The sequence below is a fragment of the Melozone crissalis genome, unplaced genomic scaffold (assembly GCF_028551555.1).
Source record: "Melozone crissalis strain CALT ecotype California unplaced genomic scaffold, PUWL_Pcris_2 ptg000034l_1, whole genome shotgun sequence".
In the NCBI taxonomy this organism is placed as follows: domain Eukaryota; kingdom Metazoa; phylum Chordata; class Aves; order Passeriformes; family Passerellidae; genus Melozone; species Melozone crissalis.
This window is the reverse complement of record NW_026535812.1, coordinates 17142340-17165622: the sequence shown is the minus strand read 5'-3', so window position 1 is coordinate 17165622 and position 23283 is coordinate 17142340. Positions and strand designations below refer to the sequence as shown.

The following is a 23283-nucleotide window of genomic DNA, read 5'->3' as shown; positions in this document are numbered from 1 at the left end:
GCCCCCCTTGAGTTAATGGCTTGGCTTGGATCCTCTGTTCCCAGCCTTGGCTCTGAGCACCAAACCTTTGTCATGAGATGAAAAGTTTTCTCTACACATGCACTGTGTCAGAGAGGTATTATCGGTTCAGCCGAGGAACCAGGTCAGACCTGAGCTGTCCCAGTCACAGGGCGATGTAAGGGCAGCCTCAGCTGGAACTGGTCAAGGTAATTCCACTGATGTAGGGGGAATTCAAGCAGAAAGAGTTCACCCAGGGCAAGGAGGCGAGGCAGAATATGAGCCTCTGAGACAAAAAACAGGGAACTGATCTAAAGATCACACTGAAAACAGTTTTCTGAAAGGCAGGGCTTCTTTTTCACCCTGGGCACTTAACCAGTTTTAACCCCATTTGCATGGAAGTCCAAAAAGATTGGTATCTGCTCTGGGTTGGAATAAGGCTCCCCTCTCCAGCAAGCTCTAGAAAGCTTTTTAAGAATAAACTTAGTCATCAAGCAGGTTTTTATGCCCTGCCCAAACTTCGGTTTTGACCCGAAAAAGAAATAGTCCTGAAGTCCTGACACTCACTTTTAAAACCACAAAAAACGAGCCATGCTCCAGTAACGTAATCACAGAGTTTTCTGGCACCTCATCCCTTAAAAATACATCCATCTGCCTCCACGCAGGCCATCAAACTCAATCTTGTTCACAATGGATTTCCCAATTCCTGCGTGCTGGAAGCACTGCAGCGGTGCTGGCTGTGCCGGCTGGATGAGCCCTTACAGCAGCACAGGCTGCAAACCTCACAGCTGTGTTTTCACTTAAAGAAGCTGCTCTGGAGACCAAAGCACTTCTTCCATGAGCTTTTCTATTTGTGCTGCAGCTCAAAATTGCTGGAGAAAGACCCTGGGTAGTGGATGAAGAACATGTGGTAAGGACAGGATGGGGGTAATAAAGGACAAACCAAAAGTCCTACAGTGGAAAAAAGAGGAAAGACAAGGAAACTTGCTACCAGCTCAGCGAGTTACCTTTCACACTGGCTTGGAGCAGTCCTTTCCTTTTGGCTTTGTAGACAGCAAATCTCAGCACCTGATTATGGGACTGCTGCTGTTACTGGTTGAAAGTTATTAATTGGTCCTAAGCTGGTACATCACACCTACTGCCTCCTCAGTGAGGCTCCTTCTCTTCATCCCTACAAGCACAATTTCCAGGTGAAGGTTTAAATTCTCTAAGACATCCCTGAAGCTGTCCCTGCTGCCTCATTTCCTCAGCACATTAGCCAGCAAAGTGCCTTTGTTAACAGCCTACAAGGTCCATGCGTGTGGCTAAGGACAACGTCAAATCAAATCTCAAAACAGTCTAGGAGAAGGAGATGAAACACATTTGGGGTATTACTCTGGTCTGAATCCCACTGCTTACTTTTATTTTAAAATCCTACCATTTACTTAGCTGCAGTCTGCATTACACAGCTGCATAAAACACAGGAAAAGCCAGTGAATTCCTGACATGGCAGATGGAAGACAGAAGACAGCTCTTCCCTCTTAAATTAATCTGGAAACCCAAAGGTTCCCAGCCTGGGACCCAAAGCCACAATAAGCTATTACTAAATTATCCCACAGTCTGCAACAGCTCTTTCTCTGCCAACATCAGCCCTGGGATGCAGTGAGGGGTCTCCCTGTCAGAGAAGTGAAGTCACCAGCACATATTCCCTGGCACATAGGAGGACTGCCCTATTGATGGCTAGTGCCCCCCAAAACCTCTGCTATGGGTGGCTGGGCAGCACAGCAAAAGCAGGAAGATCTGTCACTGGATCCTTTGCAAAGACAGGCAGATGCTGTCACCAAAATGACAAGCTGGCATCACACCTTCGGCTTTTATATCACAGCTGCAAGTCAAAGCTGAAGAGCCTTTCTAGAAACACGGGGCACAAGACAACTTTCACCACTTGGCAAAAATATAAACTGCAAATGAGTTTATTTTTAAGCATTCACACTTGCCTGCATCGGAGGTTTCAGATGCAATCCACAAAGAAATGGATCCAGATTTATTTAGAAAGAAGAGCTGGATACTTCCGTTCATTTTATAAACTGGATGAGCTCATTCTCTACATGCACGATTAGGAAACCACAAAACTAAAATACAGATTATACAATTGTGAAGGGTTTGAATTTGTGGATTAAAAATACCTTCTTCAAAAGCTGACAAACTATGACACTGCACTGCATGTCCTAGACCACTAGGGAACTGTCAATGAAGTTAAAAGTATTTTCTACACATATACCAATTTGAAAATAGAAGCAAAACATCCCTAGGAAATGCCACATTAAAACAATGTGACACTAACAAGACATATGCCAAGTTTCACTGCTTGGCTGTTTCATTTTCTGTTATTCTGAGAGCTGCCTCACGCCAGGAACAGAGCAGACAGCAGTGGTTACCTGGAGGAGGAGGTGACACTGTGCTGTCTTCAAATGGCTCAAGGCACAGGGAAGGCAGGGTAAGAGCCGTGGGTGCAGATGTGTCTGGGTATGTGGCAGGAGGAAGAAAAGTTTGGTGTCTTTTACTGCACCTGACTATAGTACAACTTTCCCTCACCCCAGGAGCCCTGGAGGATGCTGATACATGTTTTACAAATCAGCCTATTTTGTGTCTTCCCCATGACTATTTTGTGCCTTCCCATAATGTGCCCAGTCTTTGTCATTGCTACTGGGAGGATACCAGGAACCGAGGGCAGATCAAACAAAGCAAATCCTATTTTCTTAAGTTTGTTAATGGAAACTGCTTCCCCTGCTAAGCCACTAATGGAGCTGTGAGAATCCAGAAGCACAGATTAATTCAGCACCCAGGTACTGTCTCATGCCTGGAGGGATTTCCGTGGAGTCTCACTGGAAGACAGATAAAGCTTGTAATACCCTCCATACAAGAGATAAATCCATTAAAAAATGAACAGCCCCTGTGCTGACATGGGAAGAGCTCTACCAGGTAACAAGAGCAATCACAACAGTATTTCTAGGTTCAGTTATATCTGCAACCCATTAACTGGGATTGTGAAGTGCAGAATACCCTGATTACACCGCACTGATCTCAGTTTGACAGACACACCATCCCTTGGGGTGCTGCTGTGAAATACCTGGCAATCCTGAAGTCCAGATCTAGTGCTGCTGACTCAATTTTTGCTCAGTCCCTGGGGACAACCTGGACTTCCTTGCAGGCAGCTGTACCATGTCCTTGGCCAAACCTTTTCCCCCTGACACTGTTACAGCATGGGGATGGGAAGACATCTCCTGCCATACACACAGAGCTGCAGAGCATCTTCTCCTAAAGCTGCATGCCACAGAACATCACTCCACATCCCACCAGGGCAGTGCTGGCACCCTCCTCCATGGGCACAGGTCAGCTGTGTGCCACGACCTCCTTTCCCTGACTTCACCAAAATCCCGTGGTGTGTCTAAGCACAGTTGCTCAGTGCATGAGTAGGAGATCCAAAGCTTTCCACAGACATCCCTCTCCATTCCCATGGACAGCACGAGCTGCTGCTGTGAGCACAACTGCCAGGCTCCCCTGGGAAGAGACTGCTTGTGGCGTGGTTGAATTCTTCTGGCAGCAACCTGCTCCTGCCCACATTTTCCTAGAGGCTCCAGGCTCCTCTGTCACAGCAAAAGAAGGAAGCGGGAGTGGACAGTGGCCAGGAGACTCGTCCCAGCAAGCCCAGACCCCCTGGCAGTGGGACAGGCACCCTGCCCTCCAGCTCCAACTCGGCTGTGCTTCAGCAGAGAAGCAATTTCTGCATGCAGGCACTTCAGAAAGGGCTCTGGCAAGGCTCACACAGAAAAGGTGTAAATTCTATAGCATTTTTGTAGGGCCAAATTAATTTAGAGCCTGTGATGGTGCTATGGATCTCTGGGTTAGAATGTAGGGGGTAGGATCAGGGAATCCTCTTCCAGTGCTAATGGACAGCAGGCTGTTACAACCCTCTGTTCCACACTGTGACTAAACATATGTAAGGGGCTCAACATGGTTTATGTTCAGTAGCTGTGGTTTCCAAGCAGTATTGCATTTCTTTAAAATGAAGATACATCATATTTTAAAACTATTTTTAAAACCAGCCACAAATCTGCAACCTTTTACATCATTCCTCCTTCCTCCCATCAAACCTAAAACAGTCAGAGAAAATCAGCAAGCTCACGTGTGAGAATTTGGCTGCAGGAATCTCATGTGTGCCCGTGCACACTCATACACAGAGGGAAACTCAAAGCTGTAATTCAGGTACAATCTATGTTTAGGGTTACCCAGGATGTATTCCATTATTTACAGGTGTGGACACCAGCATGCTGTACACAGGGTAGGAGAATCCAAGAGCTAAACCAAAGCATGAGGTTGTTTATTTAACAATCTGCCTCAGCAAGTGTAAGGTTTCCTGCCTCTAGTTCAGCATACAAGCAACCTGATTGTGTATCACCCTAAAATCTCATCACAGCCTTCCCTTGCCAGGACTGCTCCCATCCACACCTAAAGCAAGTCACAACACAACTGAATTTCAAATTTCCATTTTTAACATAGCCCTCCACAGGGCAGCATCAGCTGGAGCAGGGAAATCTTACCAAAATCTTTAGAAATTATCCTTAAAAGACATTCTGCAAAGGCTGCTCCCTAGAAATGCCTGTCTGCTGTGAAGTACAGCAGCTCTTGCAGAGCTCTCTGAGTTTTGCAGTAGTCTTGGATAAATCAGACTTTTCAGTTTCCCAGCTTGATGGACTTGGGTATTTGTTGGGTTAATTTTGCCCAGTCAGCCCTGGAATAGGAGTTGTCCATACCAAAGCAGTAAGTTTTAAAGGCAGAAACCAACACCGTATTTTACAGACAGATTCAAGTTCTTAAAATTAGCTATTTATTCCAACAATATTAAAAGGAGACACACCACTTTCTCAGTCATTTTTCCATTCGTAGTATTTATATTTTTTTAAACCTATGAGCCTAATCCCTAATTTTTCTATGGAAAAGCTGGAAGGAAAAGATCACAGGGAAGAAGGATCAGCCTGCTAGAGCATCCACTGTGCTTGTTCTCCCTTTCGAGAGGTTGCCGGGCTTATGGTTGAGATTATTTTTTTAAATACTTTCTGAAAGTAAATAAATAAATAAAAATCTCTCCAGGCATCGGTATTATCTTGTGAAGGAGACCCAAACAATGCATGGGAGGCTAGAAAGGAGCCAGTAAATTCTAAGGGTGTAGAACAGGAGAGGGGATTAAGGCTGGTGATTAAATTAGGCGACGCATGAATACATTCCAATGCACAACATCACTCAAGCACTGGACAAAACATATGGCAACAATGGAGAGCGCTGCCCACGAGGTCACCTTTAATATGATTAGCCATGGACGCCTGAAAGGAGATCTCCCGAGTACCAGCGTGGTAACCCTGCTTTGTGCAGCCTGGAGGAGCTCCCTGTGAAAGCCTTTGAGGCTCCCTGAACCCACACAAACGCTGCTGTGTGCTCAGGGATGTGCCCAAGTCCACTGAAAGCAGGACACAGACAAAAAAAGAGCCTTGAGGCCGGGCGAGCTTTTTGTTCCCCACTCCCAGGGCAGCGTTGGGAGCGGTCCCCAGGGTGTCCTGCCTGACAGCTGGGTCACCACACGGGCTCTCCTGTCCCACTTGGACTTTTCAACTCTGCCGTCCCGCATTCACCGGCACCGCTCCTCTCTTTGAAGGGGGAGAAAGCGCCTCATCCATCACTGACATGAAGGCAGTTAATTCACTTCTTTACAACTGGAAAGGCTTTTGCTGTGAGCAGGAGGGAGTGCAGGAAGAGTAATGAAATCCAAAAGGGAGCCAAATGATGCTTTCCTCTGCTAGACGCCAGCGCTGGCAGTGCTTGCTGCTGGCACCGTGTGTGGTGGGTGAAAGGAGACTCTTTTGTGGTATGCCATTAGCTACATCCAAGGCCCCAGTTCATGTTTACCACAGCCACTGCCTTACTTCACTTGGTATTTTTTTCCAGTCCTGTTGATCATACTGCAGAACTGACCGAGTCCGTTTGGAAGCCTTGCTCACAGAAAGCAGAAACAAATTGCTTTTTGAAAAGATTATTTTTTTTTCTTTTGTAAACCAAACCTCACGCTGCTTTCCATAAACCTAACCTAAAGCTGAAATCCTCACTTAGAACTGAAGAGCAAAGGTCTGTGCTAGGCTTTGCCCACACTGGTGGGCTCAGCCGTGCCACTCGCCCATGGAGAAGCCACAAGCCATGGGAGCATCCAGCTGTGCTGCCCAGACTGCACAAGAGGGCATCTCACACTCTGGCACTACTCTGCAGCCCCAGCAAGTAAAATCCCATCACAGCTGCAGCCAGCAGGTTGTCACAGGATCACAGAATATTCCGAGTTGGAAGGGACCCACAAGGATCACCAAGTCCAGCTCTTAAGTGAATGGCCCCTAGGGGCATCAAACCCACATGATTACCATGCTCTGACCAACTGTCCTGTCAACTGTAATGGGAAGAAACACTCCATGACATCAAAGATAATCTCGTGTGAGTCACTCTGCATGACAACCTTGCTGTAATCAGGTGAGCCCTTCAGACTGCTGAACTCTACCCCAGAGGACCTTGGCACACTCAGCTGAGCTCCCCACGAGATTTCTCCAGGCCTTTAGCATTTCAGATTCCAGGCAATGACTAACTGGGGACACGTGAGGGACAGGTCCAACGGCAACTTCTTTCACACACTTTGTATCTGCATGGCTGGAGGGTGAAAGTCATGGAGACAACCCCAGGAGAGCAACTTGCTCTGGCTCACAGGTCCCAGCAGCTACAAAGGCTCAGTGACAGAGCAGCAACAAACACAGCACAGGACTGCTACCAGCTGAGCTCCTGCTACTGCCAGGAAAAGGATCATCCCCTAAAGCCCTTTCCAGTTTTACATTTCCAGCATGCCATAACTGCAGAGCCTTGACACAACACACGCCAGACACTGCACTGTCACAGCTGACATGCAATAAGCTGGGAGATTCCTACCCTCTCATACCATAGAGTCACCTTTGATCCTTCTAATAGATCTCTTAGACTCTCATGGAATCTGCCAAGACTGAAGATCAAGCCAGTTTCTAATGAGACAAGGCAGACCGTGCAGCTGCACGCTAGTTCTAAAAACATTTGGGGCAACAGGTACATGAAAGGTTTGGGTTTTTTTTTTTTATTTCAGACAAACAAAAAACCCTTCTTCAAACCCTTCCTTCTTCCACAATGAAAATTAATGAGGGCTGGGACAAAAGCCTGGGTAGCTCCTATTTCTTGGCCATTCAAGCACTTTTCAGTAAATCTTCCTCCTCTGAACTGTGTTTTGTACCCATTGCTGTGCTACCACTATGACAAAGGCTACTTGTGGCAAAACCACTGATCCTCAGTGCTGGGTCTAAAGTAAGTTACAGACAATTTTCCTGAAGGGATGATGCCCAGGTGATGTTACTTTGTCCAGCTGCTTGGGGTTGGGGCAAGTCCTCTGTCCCCTGCAGAACTTGGCTGCAGGTGGCAGCTGTGAACTCTGAAGAAAGAAGGTCATCCAGGTCACTCCTGAGGAGTATCCATGTCTCCCTTTGAAATGGGCACATAAAGACAGGTTTGACACATCTCTCTCTGCTGGATTTCTTCATGCCAAGAAAAATGTACAATATCGTGTTGGTCCCAGCATGTGGAGACCAACTGGCTCCTGTGCTGGGCCTGACCCGTGGAAACTCCATTCAGATGCCATATTTCTATCTGGCATCTCCCAGTGCTCACTGTGTGCTCTAGTCTTTATCTCAGAACTCCTGGGATTCTGAGCAATAGCATTCTTCCAGCATGGAGAACCTCAGAGTACTCTCTTACACTCTTTTAAGGAAAGACACACCCGTTTACTCTCTCAGCTGGTTGCAACAGCACCGTGTTCATGGTCTTTAAACTGATTTCAAGGAACCTCTATAAATGCATGAGAATCTGAAAAGAGATGACCACACTGGCAAAGGATTTCCAGGTTGGCACCCCTGGATAAAGGATATTTGTCAGCAGCTCCCCCTGGAACAATGTTATGGATCCATCAGTATATCTGCCTTTTACTCCTACCTAAACATGAGAAACCAGTAACTCCCCAGCTCATTTAACCACCTGCATGTTGCCCATTGTCTTATTTAAAAAAAAAAAAAACCAACCAAAACACCTAAACAGCAAGGCAATGTGAGCACAGAATTCACTTTCAGTAATGCTTGAAAATAATAAAAAACAGAGAGTTGAAGTTAGAATTCAAAACCTCAAAGTAATTTTAACCATATATACATGAGTAGGGAAAAGTTTATACATGATGCAACAGAAAAAATGACTCACTTTCTGAAATGCCAAAGCCTGTTTTAGTTCATTTTGTCTTCTATACCTGCTAAACACATCAATGACTGAGAAATCATTTAATAAATTGCATTTTTTCAAATCCCATTTTAGCTATTTAAGCATTTTATTTCCCTGTATTGTAGGTCAGGTTCTACCTCTAACATGCTAATCAGAAATAGAGTGCAAGCTGGACCAAGGGGTTTGCTCCTCAGAAAAGCAAGGATGGTCTTGAGATTAAAACAGAGACCTTGAAATTGAGGTGAAACTACAACTCAAAAGTTAATGCAAAATCTCCTGCTGACTCATGGGACTGTGAATTTTTCAGCATTGCCATGAGACACCCAATAAGCAACAGCTCTGAAGCTCCCCAGTTCTGCAGGATCACACAGATCAAACCCATGACAGGGCAGGTTTACTTCAGCTGTCAAGGATGGCACAAATTAAATTTTGTTGCATTCAGGCTAGGCTGGTTTTTTACAAAAAAGGCCAAGCAAGAGTGACTGCTTGGTTAGTTTGTATTTCTGTGACAGAAACAAGTTTTTCAAGCCCAGTTAAAGGAATTACCCACAAAACCCCCTGCACAGTGATTTTGCATGGCTGGTTTCTTCCAGATGTCTCAAGTTCCTCATGCCACTCAAGTCCAACAAACTCTTGAGGCTACTTTCTCACTGCCTCTTGCTTAGTTTTCAAGTGACCACCAATTAAATGGCAGCCCATCACAGATGGGCAATGGACTGTGGCCAGCTTAGCTGGTAACTAACCAACTTAGCACAAATGCAAGATATTAGCTGCCAGATGAGATCCAAAATAGAAATATGCTTCCTTCAGAGGGCAAAGTTTAGCAGTGTTGGCAGGTTTAAGGTGTGACAATGCAGTAACTTGTGAATACACATCATGTGTACTCACATGATGTGTACTCACAAGCTGATGGGAGCGATGGGTGTTTGTGCCTCAAGATGGAAGCAGGAAACAACAGGGAATGTGTCCCCCACCAGTGAAGGCAGAGCTGCACAAAGAAGGAGTACACTCAGGGAGGAGATCTTCCTCAAATCCCAGCTAAAGAAATAAGTGCAACGTGGACCAACAACCTTATCTGAGATGTCATGCCTCATGCTCCCATTTTACGCAATTTCATATTCAGGGGAAATCCATACTCTGAATTATGTTTGTTTGCTTAAACAACTTCCCTGTTACCACATGAAGATGCAGAAAAGGGCAAGATAAATGATCCAGACTACCCAAGACAGATTCAAAGCCACTTGCTTTCAAAACAAACCCAAGAGGTTGCTCAACAAAATGCACTCCAAATGAATCACTGCAAACTTTAACAGGACATATAACTTCAGAAGATGTGAGCTTGCACTTGGAACATTTAAAGATAAACCCAAAAGTGGACTTCAGCAGGCACTGGTTTCCTCAGATAGGGCAAGATCAGCTCTGTCCTCACCTGCTGGGATCTTGGCTAAAATCTTGGCTATGCTTGGATCCTGTAGTCTCATTTCAGAGGGCTATGAAAACCACAGGTGCTTTCTGAGCTTCTTTGTACTTCAGCATCCGTATGCTATGAATGACAAAAGATAAAATACCCCAGGACTCAGAAGGAGTGATCATGCCCAGAAACACCTGATAAAATGAGTTGTGGCCATGAATATTTTCCCTTCTCACTTCAGAATTGAAATGAGAAATCACAGAACTGTAATGTCAGAATCTTTCATCTCCTTCCAAACGTTGTCTTTTGTTATTATACAATTAGCCTTTCTTCTATATACTGTTGGGTGAAACTGAAATGGCTCTGACAAAGAGCTGCTACATCTTCACCTATGGCAGATTGATCACATTTGCAGCTATATCAGTCAACACCCAGTGACTCCATCTAAAGAGGATGATGGATTAGCCTTGCAGTCAACTATAATTAATACCTGAAAAAAAAACCCTTGTCAAGTCTTTGTTCAAATATGTGATAAACAGAATCTGGAACAACAAGAGACTTTCTGATGACGTCTGTTCATCACCAGGGAAGAAAAACCATTAAGTGGAGGGCAGGAGTCTCAGAGCAAGGATTGTTTCCTCAGCAGAAGATGTAAAATAAGAATTTCCTCCCAGCACTCACCCCACATGCACTTCTACACAGACGTGTTTTCCTGGGTTTTATTTGTCTTGCTATCAGAGACACTGAAGAACCAGTTTGTTTCTGCTTCATCAAGAACCAGTTTTTCCATCCTGAACCTTTTTCAATACAGCCAGCAGAAGCCACTACTCTCCCTATCAACTTCAAAAATACCAGAGAGCGGCTTGCTCAGCTGGATCAAGCACTGAATCCTCTGTCCACCTGAGCTATCAGCATCACATCTGGGACACATTCCACCACACTAAGCCAACACAGATGCCCTCTATTTCCCCTAGACATGCTATGTGGCACTGTCTGAGCAGATGACACCAGGCTGTCTGTCACAAGACAAGGGCAAGATCCATCTGCGAGCAGTTAATCCACAGAATCAAGAGATGTGTACTTCATGTCTGAATTTGGACTGCTTGCAAACACCTTCAACCTTGCTTGCAAGTCAGCATGCAATGACTGCCAGCTCATCCCCCTTCTACAATGGCTGATCACCAACTGCATTCAAGCAACAGAAAAAGCCAAGCAATTTGGAAGGTCTAATGATGTACTGCCCACTGCAACTCCGTCCCAGGCAAGCAGGAGGGACATCCATGGGATAGCAGCCCACTGGCTTGGTCCTGGCATACACAGGCAAAGCCCAAGAACTGAAAAGAATAGGGAGAGAGGCTAATTGTGAAACACACCAATTGCTTCTGCACTGCTGAGATGTGCTGGCCACAGTTCACCCCCTCATGTTTCTCTGCTCTGAATTGTGAGACGTATCTGCTGGGGAACCAGGATAAAAAACCCTGTCCTTAACTGGGCCAGCAATACACAGCAGAAACAAAGAAGCACCGGTTCTTATTCAACAGGTGTCAGTAATAAACAAGAGATGAAGAGAATGGTCAGCATTGGCTCAAGGCACTGGATTGGCAGGGGAATCAGATAAAGTCCTGTCAGCTCTGCCACCAACACACCATGTGAGCTTGGGCAACTGCTTCACCTCTTCATACCATTCCCATCGTCTGGAAGGATGCAGCCAGCCTCTCCTCTGATACTTGCTCTGAGGCTAGCAGGTGAAAGAACAACTAACACTTCTGCTGTGTCACACAGCATCTCAAAATTTAAGCAAAAGACCTGGTTTTTACAGAGAAGTTTCTCAGCTTGCATGTCTGTGATAGAATTAATAAAATTCAAGGGTTAAGCTGTGTTTGTTTAGAAGAAAACCACTTGTACACCACCAGAGGTCTTGAATATCTGAGCAAGTGGCTGGAATACTTTCTCCAGGAAGAATAAAGTCATAACCCACTCTTGCATTACTGATGGTAAATTAATGCCAGAGCACCACTGTGTGGGGAGCTCCTTCCTGGCTGTGTTTGCCCAGACATCTGGCTGCAGTGGCTCCCAGCACAACGCTCCACAGCCGAGCCCTGTGCTCCAGCGCCCGACTCCCCGCTCGTGCCGGAGCCAGCTCGGCCATTCCCCAGCTGCTCCTGCTGGGACACAGCTGCTCGGCTCCACCGGGGAACGGCGGGACGCGCGCGAGGACATCAATCCTACTCACACCCCCGGGAAGACTTTATTAAAATCCCAGGGCAAAAGACTAGATTCGGAGAGCTTTCCACTCAAAATCCTAATTTAATCAAATTATTTTAAAACCTCCTGGCAACGCAAACATCTCCATGCAAGCAGAGAGATGCTCAGCCAACACACATCCCCTCTATAACACGATCCCAGAACTCCTCCATCCCATGCAGAATCCTTGGTGTGCGTGCAACCTTCCCAGCCTAAGCTGTAGCTGCTCCTGACCGCAGTGGTGACATCTCATATTCTCCTGCCAAGCACCATGTTCCTCTGTGGTATGGCAGGGAAGACATGCTGAAAATCCTCCCTACTTTTCTGACACACCTTTGTACAGCTTTGTACATTTTGGGTACTCCTGCAGGAGAGTACCATTCCCCAGGAGGAAGCTGTGGCCTCAGATGCTCATTTTGATGTATTAACTGGGGCTACACAAAAGACATAAAATCCCCAAAGGAAATTAATCTCCAAGTACATCCAACATTCCCCCAGCTGCCTTATGTATCACACAGTATAAGCAACTATCCATAATGATCATATAGCACCTGCTGTCCCCATTCTGGGTTTCAGTGATGTCTCTTTAACCAGACATCAAAGAGAAGGAGCAGACAATGCTGGAATTGTGATAGGAAGTGAATAGTGAAAGCTCCTTGTCAGTCTGAGTTTCCATTTATCTCACAGCCCCGTACATACTGCCCACCCTACCTCTGCTGGGATGTTCATGCACTTTTGCTGTAACAGCCTCTTTAGGAAGGTATCATAGCAGTTTTCAGGCTTTTATAGATGGGCCTTTTGGATTTTCTCTTGCACCAAAGCCAAGTGCCCAGCCAGGTACCTGCACCTCAACCTACCCTGATGGAACCAAATCCGAGATGAATTTGGTACTGTCACATGACATGCAATGAGCACTACGACTTTCTTTTTGAGACTGACCAAGAGATGCAGCCCCTGCTCCACTCAGGGGCTGCAGAAAAGCCATTAACTCCTCCCTTGAACAGTCCATGCACTCAGTGTGCAGGGGTAGCACATACAGAAGCCTTGGACAGAAAACGTAAGGATCACTCCAGAGAGTAGTCAAGCCAGGATGAACCTTTCTGCCCCAACTGCATTTTGAGACATAAATTCAGAATATGCTATTAAAGAAAACACATCAGACTGAAGTCTGTGCAACATTATAGCTCTTTCCTCTCCCATCTAAACACTTCTTCCAACCCTAAGTCTTCCATTCATATACTGATTAACTGTATTTTGCACACAATGACTGTTTAACCAGAGTAGAAATATTTATTACTTTCACAAAGCAAGAATAAAAGACGTGAATGCTTACTATACAGATATGAGGCAGGAAATATGACAAAACAATTTCCCATAATTATTTCCAGCAGTTGCTCATATTGGAAAATGTTAATAATGAGAGTAATTCATTTGTGGTTCTTGAGATTTACAATTAAACAGCATCAGCAAGGACAGCTGTCTAAAAATACATGTTTCTGTCCTATCCCATTAGCCACAACCAAAACCGAAATTTCCCAACATACAGTGCCCCAGGCAGTGTCCTTCCTCCTCCTCCCTTTCCATGTGTGAGTGGCTTGAGTCAACTTCTCAAAGCCATTTGCACCAAGTAGGCAGACTAGGTTCTGAGGGCTTCAAAACCTATATAAAGCTGGCTACTAAATCCCAGATGTCACATACCTGGGTGGTTTGGAGCTAGCATTCTGCACACATCTTGGTGTTTGGGACCTTTGTGCTTGTTTCCCTATGTTTCCAGAAGCTCTATTAAATGCTCTCTTCTGCAGTACCACCAGTCTTAAATAAACAAAGCTATTCTCAAAGATCCCTATTTCCTTATCCTCAGCAGCCATGGCACAAGACCATAGGTCTCCAGTGTGCTACAGAGCTACAACAATACAATTTTTACTACCTCTAAGTTACTCAAAACAATACAGACCCACACGGAACATCAACCCTTGCTCACATGACAAGACAATGGCATCCTACACAAGCTGGGAACAAGCACAAGTGAGACCATTTCACTACCAATTCAACACTTAAATTCGTGTAACACTCTCATCTTTGTGATTTTTGCCCTTTTTTTCCTTCCCTTTTCCCACAAACCTGCAAAGCTAAATGTCTGTTTTGCAGAAAACAAGGAGAGAAGCTATTCTAGCAAACAATTCAGTGCCATTAACTGGTACAATGCAAATGCACTTTGGGTTGTTCTCACAAGGAACTTTGGTCAATGCTGATGTTTTGAGCGCCCAGGTGTAAATGTGCTGGTAAAGGTAGAATCACTGGCACAACAAAAGGAAATGCTTAGCTCACAGAGAGTTGTCATAGAGACAGATCAGCATCCCGGGGTATTCTCATTTTAAAAAGGCACAGAAATCCTTTTTAACCTGTCTTCCCGTAGGCATCTGTCCTCGTGATTCATTTCTAAACTGCTGAGGCCAAAAGAGAACCATTTATCAGCACGTCTCCTCTAGGCAGGCTGGAGCTAAGAAGCTTTTCTGCAAACTTGATGGTTTTTGTTGAAAGCAAGTTTCTATCTGATTCTCTGGCTAGTGTTTCTAAAAGCTGTGGGCTGGGGAAGTGATCCAGCTTCAAAGTAACCTGGCCAGGAAAAAAAAAAAAGGAAAGCTGTGGGTTGTGCTCACTTTGCTTTTTAAACCAGGTCAGATCTCTGCTCCAATTTATAGACTGGCTACACCAGGAGCTGTGAAAGGACAGCACAGAGGAGGCATTTCATGGTCCTGTGAGGGAAGGAGGTGTGAGGGGGAAGACTATCGTAAATACCTGAACATTTTTTCTTAGTCACATACAAGACTTCTTGCCTTTGCACCTAAAAGCTGCAGCTCTGAATGAGAAGGAAAAGAAATACATTAATCTCTGCCTGTGTGGACAAAGTTTCATAAGCTTCTTAGCTGTTGAAGGTGCAAAATCTTTAAACCTTTAAACTCAGCTCAGCTGCTTTTTGGAACTAGGAAGCTGGCAGGCAGCCCAGGAAACCATATTCTAGGGAAAAAGCCCCAGAAGGGGCCTATGGGGACAGCTGGATCCCCACGGAATGACAGATGCGTGGCTCTGGTTGCAAACATGGTCCTCAGACCCAAGGTCCAGTGCAGCAGGATTCCCTGCAATCCCAGCAGGATTCCCAGACCTCTGCAGAGGATGTCAGGAACTGGAGAGTGGGAGGAAAGAGGGGTCACAGGTATGTGAGTTAAAGTCATGGCCAGGATTAAACTAAAGCAGGAATTCAAAATTGCACAGCCCCAAGAGGCACACACATATACTGACACTGAACCCACAAACCCTGAGCTTTCCAGACTGTGTACTATCTCTGTAATGTCTCATGGTCTTCTGTGTGATCCAGATATGTAATTTGTAAGTTATTAAAAAATGTATATATATATATATGTATATTCTTCATCCATTGAGCTATGGAGATTCCTGCTTCTAAAATTGCTGCTAAAGGATAAAACTATGGGCAAGCAGATGCTGCTCTCACATTAGGTCATAAAAATTCAGCAGTGACATTCAAAGAGGAAACATTCTTCTCATCCCAGCAGGAGCAGCCTGACACTGCTGCATCCTACTGGAGCCATTCTGTGTCATGTCCAAGGAACTCCCTGGCCAGGCAATATTTCTGCTGTTAAAAAGATATGCCCATGAATTGCTTCATCTGAGAAATGTTCTTAGTTTTGGGGAATAAATCCTAAACTGCATGGATACTATGGGACAGATCAGTGTCAGTCCACAGAGAAAACTGAGGCAGACAGGGAGAGCACCAGCCCAAAGCCACCACAGCCAGTGGCAAAGGAGAATGGGAGAGTCTTTCCCCCAGGATTTTCTTAATACCAACAGGAAGCACAGGAACACTTCACACTGAAAAATGGCAGGGTAGAAGTAAACAAAAAAAGTTATCATTGTTCAATCAGGAGTTACCCCATGGCAGAACTCTCAAACATAACACAATGTATAGGAAGAGGGCTCACATCCCTTGGAAAAAAAAGCACAGTCATCCATGCTCAGCCACCCCCTCCCTTAAGACTGTGAGATGATCATTTCCTTCACTCACATATTTATTTGGAATCCGATAATTCATTGCCCCAAGCTTCCTGCTGGAGTTTGTCTTCCATTGTTCAGGATTTACATTACTCAACAGGAAATCAGTGAGAGGTCCAGTGATTAGAAAGGTGTGTTTCCCATTTGGGCCCACCCTTGCTCGCTCACTTGGGGCTGGAAGTGGGACATGGCACACAACTGCGCCCATGGGAACTCAGGGAACTGGGGAAGCAGGAGTAGAGGAGTTTGTCCCCTTCTATTAAAGGACACAGATTGCTTTGTCCTGCCAAATGCCACTGGCCACATCCTCAAACCTGTTCCTCACACATTGTTCATATTCAGGCCTTGGAGCAACCACTACCTCCATGGGCTGGGGAGGGTGTAGTTTATCAAAATAAAGCTATCAGGGCAGTACTTGACTCCACTAAGTGTGGTGAAAGTGTCCCTTGATCTAAAATATGCTTCCTTCTCAAAGACCATTACTTTGACATTCTTGCCAGGGGAGAGAGATTCTGCACAGTATAAAGTGCCATTTGTGACACATAACTCAGTTTATCATGATGGCTGGGAATAGACTGAGCAGGAATCAACGGCCTCTGGTGCCCTTAGCTGTGGCTTTTAATCCCAATCTCACAAATGATGCTCCAATATGTTCTCTTTAATGGCTCCTCTGCAGGAGCACAGAGCAAAACAAAACACAGCTAATCTTTTATGGGCTATCACTGGAACAGGATGCTTCCCTGGCCAAATCCTCCCATTGAAAATGTCACAGCTGGTTTAAAACATATTTCCCCTGAGGTTAGCTTGATAACAGGTAACTCAACTCGGGGGCACACAGCTAGCAGTCAGCACTACACTGTAACAGTGACTTGTGGAAGGCAGCTGGTGACCTTTCTGGGCCACAGCTTCCATTCACCATGGACTCTTTTTCCAAGCCAGATACCTCCAAAGCTTCCCAGGCAGCTGATCTCGTGCAAAAGCTGCGATTTTTATGTTTCTCTAGCATTCAGGGTGTGCTTGGGAACAAAGGCCCAGTTTATTAGCCATTGTGCACTAAGCCTCAAAGAAGGAAGTCTCTGTTCCAGAAGAGGTTTAAGAAAACTTCAAAGTGGAATTTGATTTCCAAAAATAGTTTTCAAATTAATTTAGGGAGATCTTAAGCAAATGTCCTTGCTCCAGGCTCACTTAAGTGTGCTGAACCAGTCCTCTGAGACCTCCTACAACAGATGTAGGCAAGAAAGCCCCAGACACTTCACTGCCTACAGCAGAAGGTTTATCCTAAAATTAAAACTCCTCTGCTGAAACTCAAGATACAAATTTGTCATTCTGTCCATCTTAGATATGGGGGAAAGCACATTGCCTCTTCTTCACAGCAGCTCCACCAGAATGTTGGGGAAGGTCACAGATTAGAGACACCTCTTGCTCCTGTTGCTCTGCAATGATTTCTCTAAAATTAGACTTTCCTGCAACTGGAGACAACACTACAATGCTGAGTAAAATGGAAGGGTTACAACGTATGTCTTACATACAATAGCCCTGTTTACACCACTCCTAGCTTCTTTCTCAGCAATATCCTTATGTTGACTCACACTCATTTTGCAAAATGAAACAATAGAGTTTCCTTATATTAAAAGATTATTTTGTCTCCTGCTCAGGAAGACCACTGGGTTCTACAAATTACTGGAACCTCCTATCCAAAAAAACTATCAGAAGCCACCTCAGAGCAGCTGAACATCATGCAAAAGTATTTTTTGCTGTGATAGCCTAAAATATCTTGATCTCCTTGTAAAACAGAAATGACACATACCACTACTGATACAAGATTATTTAAATCACCCCAGACAGAAAACCTCCTTACTAGCATTTTTTCCTCTGAAACACACCCAATACTTACAAGTATTAGCTTAGATAACATTTAGTCATTTTCCCAGCATAGAGAACTGCTATGAAAGCTGTGGAAAACAAGAATATTGCAAGCACAGACAGAAATGTGGAGGATGAGCCTTTCCCAGTGAAATGTGCATTAATATCTGAACTGCACGATAATGAATGACATTGTCATGATTTGTTTCACTGCGTGAATTACTTACCCAGTCCAGTAGGATTTTAGGATTTTGAAAAATGTTGGAAAATGGATCACTCCTTAAAAACCAGGGATTTTTTTCTTTTCATCCTACTTACTGCTTATGGTACATAATTTGATGCCGCTCTTAAGACAACACTGGCACTCAAACCTGCCTTTCTATTCCAGCCTTGATTTTACCCTTCGAGTTTTCAGACTGGCCAAGAAATCCTTAGAGAGTACAAGGTGAAGTTGCTGTGGAGAGGCCTGAAGGGCTGGACTCACTCACCTGGTCTAAGTGCAGGGCGCCCTCGGTGAAGCGCTGCTTGCGCAGGTGCTGCGCCACGCGATGCAGGTTCAGCACAGCCTCCTGGACCTCGGCTATCGAGTGCTGGGGTGAGACAGGGGGGAGCTCTTCAGGTGCCAACACCTTCCCAGGGCTGTCAATCATGCTCTGGGCATGGTCATAGCTGAGCTTCACACAGGAGCAGATGACCGTCCTCCCAAACCACTCGTCAAGGATCTGCAAAATTGCCAAGTGGGAATGGATCTGAGGACTCATTCTTCTGGTGCACAAAAGCTTGGGGAGTTGTACAAACACTGGGAGGAATGACAGCAGACTTCCCCACTACCTGTGATCTCTGAGTGAACATCTTGTCCTCCTGAGGCCTTCAGGCTTTTTGCCCATGCAGATTTTCTGGCATCTAGTAAGGTGTATATGCAAGCAACAGGTAACAATGCACTGTGCACATACATAGGAGACTGCCTGGATCTCCCTCCTCTACCTGACTTCCCTCCTCCACAGAGCTCCAAGAACTACAGACCATCTGGGAGTTGAACCCAGTCTGTTGACTCACAGGTTACCAGGTGCAGGAGTGACAACAGGCAGATACACACATGCCAGAGAGGTTCTCCTGCCTAAAACACAGCAGAATGGCTTAAAGTCTGGCCACCAGAGCACAAGAGACTGGCCTTAAAATCCTGTTTTCAGGAGTACTGCAGGATCCCCAATGTCTGATTAGCACTTGTGAAAGTGCCTGAGTAGGACTTCAGTGGGTCTGGAGGAGAGATGGACAGCCACTGACCCCTTGCTTCTCTGATCATGTCCATGGTTCTAGGTCCAAACTCAAGCCAGGAACCTTTCTGGGCTTCCAAACTACTTTGGAATTGAGAGGAAAATATTCAATAAACTGCTTATAAAATTATTTTATTTCAAACCAGAAGCCACTCTCATTTAGAACTCCCTAAAAGAATACTGGTATAAAAGTAGGAATTCAGAATTATTTCCTCAAGCAGTCAGGAAAACCTATTTTCAGCTGACATATATAAGAGAATCAATCCAACAGCTCATCAAGGCAGTGATAAAATGCCAAGGGACATGGGCAGAAGGATTTTCACAAAAGTAAAGAGCATTGGCATGAGGGCTCTGGAGACAGATGCAGTTTGTGATAAACCATTCAAAGCACAAGTGGTCAGAGAATGATTGAAGAATTGTAATTCTGCCTTAGCTGCCAGTGCCACCTTACCCCTCCATCAGCCCAACAGGACAAGGTAAATTCTGCAAGTGACAGAGTCCAGGGAGAAGGGCAAGCTCTCTATGCTTATCAAGGACACTGCTTCAGAGACAAACCTTCCTCTTAAAAGGAAGGGACTGATTCCCAAAATACCTTTGCTGCCTCCTTCCCTAATGCATCACAGATGTGCTGTATAACTCAGCAACTCAGAGCTCTGAAAGTCACAGGGCTTTTAAGGTTATTTCTACTTTGAGTGTGCTTTAATAGCAGAGATGCTGCAAGTAGCATCTTGAAATGTAAAGTGCAGCTCATGGTTATTCCCTGTATCTCTTCTTCTGCGCTGTGGAGAAAGAAAGGAAGAGAAAGAAAAAAAAAAACCAAAAAAAAAGAAAAGAAAAGAAAAAAAGAAAAAAAAAAAAAGAAAAAAAAAAAGAAAAAACCAAAAAAAAAAAAGAAGGAAAAAAAAGAAAAAACAAAACACCCCAAACTGGAGATGTTGTGACAGTGGTGAGTGGTGGCAGCACCTGCTCTGTGTTCTGCTGCATCTGTGCAATGCAGTTCAGCTTCTTGTGGTGATGGGGGATGCATGTCCAGTAGGTCAGCAGCCCCTGCTGCTTTGGAAACCCCCCCAGAGGAATGGGCAAGCTCCCATGGGCTGGCCCATGTACCATGGCTGAGGGATGGGCAAGGCACAGTGGAGGAGCAACATTTGGGGGTTGTGAGCTGGGACCTAGAGATTACAAGGACCAGCCCACAAGATCAGTCTGCGAAGTTTCCCCCATCACAGCAAACCTGGTGCACCCAGAGTCCACAAAGAGCACCAGCATCTAAAGGATTTCTAAAGTTATGATAAGGTTTCCCCAGTTCTGCCTGCTTTTGAGCAAAACCCATAGTCCTGAGCAGCATCCTGTCCTCACTGTCAGTGCTCTCAGGGCTCTCCACCAACAGCTGAGGTTCAAGGCCTGTTTTGGGGCGTTTGACTCACCCCCCTTTCACCCAGCAGAGTGTCAGGGAGCATGTGATCCTGCTTGCACAGAGACACAGGCATACTAACATCTAGAAATACCAGCTTTCAGAAGAATGCCCTCTTGGGCAAAAACCCTACAACCACTCTTCCTCTTGGAAAGAATAAATTCTTCTCCAGCCTTCACCTGACATCCACATCAAGTGACCTCAAGTAAGACTGTTACCCTGAAAGGCCTTGTAGGAGAAACCAGTTTGCTGAGACGGCCACAAGCAGTCTGCTCTCCCAGGGACAGCATGGCCACAGCCCAGACCACTTCCAGAGTCTGCTCTCTGAGCTGAATGCTACAGCTCCTCTATTTTCTCACTGGTCAGACAGGGTTGGACCGAGCAGTGCTTGAAACACAACGGATATATTGCATGGGACAAGAGACAAGATGTAATTAAAAGCTTATTTTAATTAAGACTTGACTTTTAGCTGTTCAAAGACAACCCAGAGTCAATAAAAGGTCTACCTAGTAGCTGTTCTTAGGTCTCATGAGCAATCATGCTGTTGCTACAGGAAGGTGAACACTTTTCACTGCAGACAAACACAACCCACTTCAGTGCCAGAGCAGGGATTCACTGCAGAAATACAGAATCAGGACTGCAACTGTATTTTGCTAAGGCACAAAGATAGATTCAGTATCCCTTAGAGCAGCTGGGACAATAATAAGGAGGTGAATCTTTGTGAAGAATTACCAAATTGGCACAAGAAGTACTGTCTACAGAAAGATTTGTATATATAATGACAATGGTTAAAAAAAAAATCTCTGAGTACAAAAAGGGTATTTTGCATAGACTAAAGTGTGCTCTGGTACTGCCAGTCTTTAGCCCTCCCTGATTAGTAAGAGGAGATTAGTAAGGGGACCCTGTGATCACCAAAGAGGAGATTTTAGGGTAACAAAGAGTGTGGAAGAGGAATAGGGAGAGAAATGAAGATCGGGGGAGTGGTGGCAGGCAGCTGAAGGCAGCTCAGTGCACCAACAGACAGCCTCCACTACTGCTCCCTGGAAATAACACATGCAGAGAGGATGGAGCCATGCCTTTGCTGAAGGGCTATCATGCTTTATTTGGACTGATGTAATTTGCAGCTCTGAAGAGGAATTAAACATTCTGTTTAGCAGAGAGGCCACAGAGGCGCAGTGCCGCATCTGCCGCACTGCACAACTGCTGTGAGCTCCAGGCAGGCCTCGAGTCGGGGCACAGCTCATCCACCCAAAGCATCAGCTCTGAACTGCTGCTGGAGGTAAGACATTAAATGGTTGGGTGACCTGGCAAGGAACAGGACATTCTCCATTCCTGAGATTCATACAAATGTTCATCCTTTCCCAGCCATGTTGAGAGATTATTTCAGTTAGAAATTCCACAGTATGTCTTCAGCAAGACAAGACACAGGGACAGTCCTACATCCCCCAGTACTGTTCACCTTTGCTATCCACCTGAGTGCTGAGGGATGACATTTTTACCATTACAAGAGAAGGGGCTGGCCACGAGGGAGGATTGATTAGCAGGATGACTGCCTGCTGCCTAAGGTACCTTGCCTTCCGGAGTCAATTTCCAAATCACAGAGAACGTCAGTCTGTCTTGCATGGGATTGAGACTGCAGAGCTCCTCACAGAGCAGCCTGGGAAGCATTGGGATCACCTGCAAGAGAAGAGAGCCTTGGTGAGACACAAGCTTTTAGTGTGGACAAGCTTCCCTGAGCAGCTGGTAAAGAGAAAATATGTTAAGCTGTCAGCATCACATTCTCTGTGGCAGGAGTGGCCACATCACAGCTCTGGGATGCATCACCCATGCCAGAGTGTATCACATGGCAGAGAGTGTGCTGGCATGGAATGAGGAAGAAAACCAAATCCTCTGAAATGAGAGGATTTCAGACATGGCTAAGACCACCAATATCCACACCAGCCCCATCCCTCAATGAGACCAGAGGCAGTTTTAAGTCTCCAACCTGGGAATCATTCCCAGTGCTCCTATCTGAAGAATGGAGTAAGCATCCTGGAGCGATCTGCATCCTTGGTTATGCAAACACTTACACTGCAACTTTTAAGGTCACAAAGTTTGCTCTTTTCCACTTCTTTGCCACTGGGAAGAATGAGGAAGGGCACATCAGGAAATTTAATGTTGAAGAAACATGGTCCTGGCAGTCAGGAGCTGGAGAGGTTGGATTGGGGAACTGTGTTTCTTGCTTTCCCACTGAAAACCATGTAACCAAGAAGTAAATCCAAGTCCGCTCTCTGCAGAGCATAAATGAAACTTCTCCTATGCAACACAGGAGCCTTGCTTGGCTTCAAGATTGGATCATGCTTTACAGCACAGACAGGAACTTGTAGATGCAGGTGAGATAAACAAAAGTACCTGTGTTATGACTATTGACCATGCTGTTTGCAAATGGAGAACAATTACTTTATCATACTCAAAATTTGAACAAAATGTCAGCCAGCATAAATTTCTGCAGGATTTTTTAACTCATGTCCTAATTCCTTACAACTAATCAACATTTCTGCTGCTGAACATTGAATTACCAAATTCCAAATTACTCACCTGACTACATCAACAAAACTAAAAGCTTTTGAGCATATTCATGCTAGAGCAAACCTGAGTAGCTCCGTTTCCACCATCCCTGAGTT

General features: G+C 45.2%; 1 protein-coding gene across 2 annotated transcripts in view; it reads right to left on the bottom strand.

Annotated features, from left to right (window-relative positions):
- DIS3L2 (DIS3 like 3'-5' exoribonuclease 2) overlaps positions 1-23283 on the bottom strand; it is a 180633-nt gene that overhangs the window by 42274 nt on the left and 115076 nt on the right. For both annotated transcript variants that reach the window (XM_054282520.1, XM_054282521.1), the window contains 2 exons: positions 22190-22297; positions 18424-18657 (listed from right to left, as the gene is read on the bottom strand). In XM_054282520.1, the coding sequence (XP_054138495.1) occupies positions 18424-18657; positions 22190-22297 (342 nt within the window). The remainder of the gene's footprint in view (positions 1-18423; positions 18658-22189; positions 22298-23283) is intronic.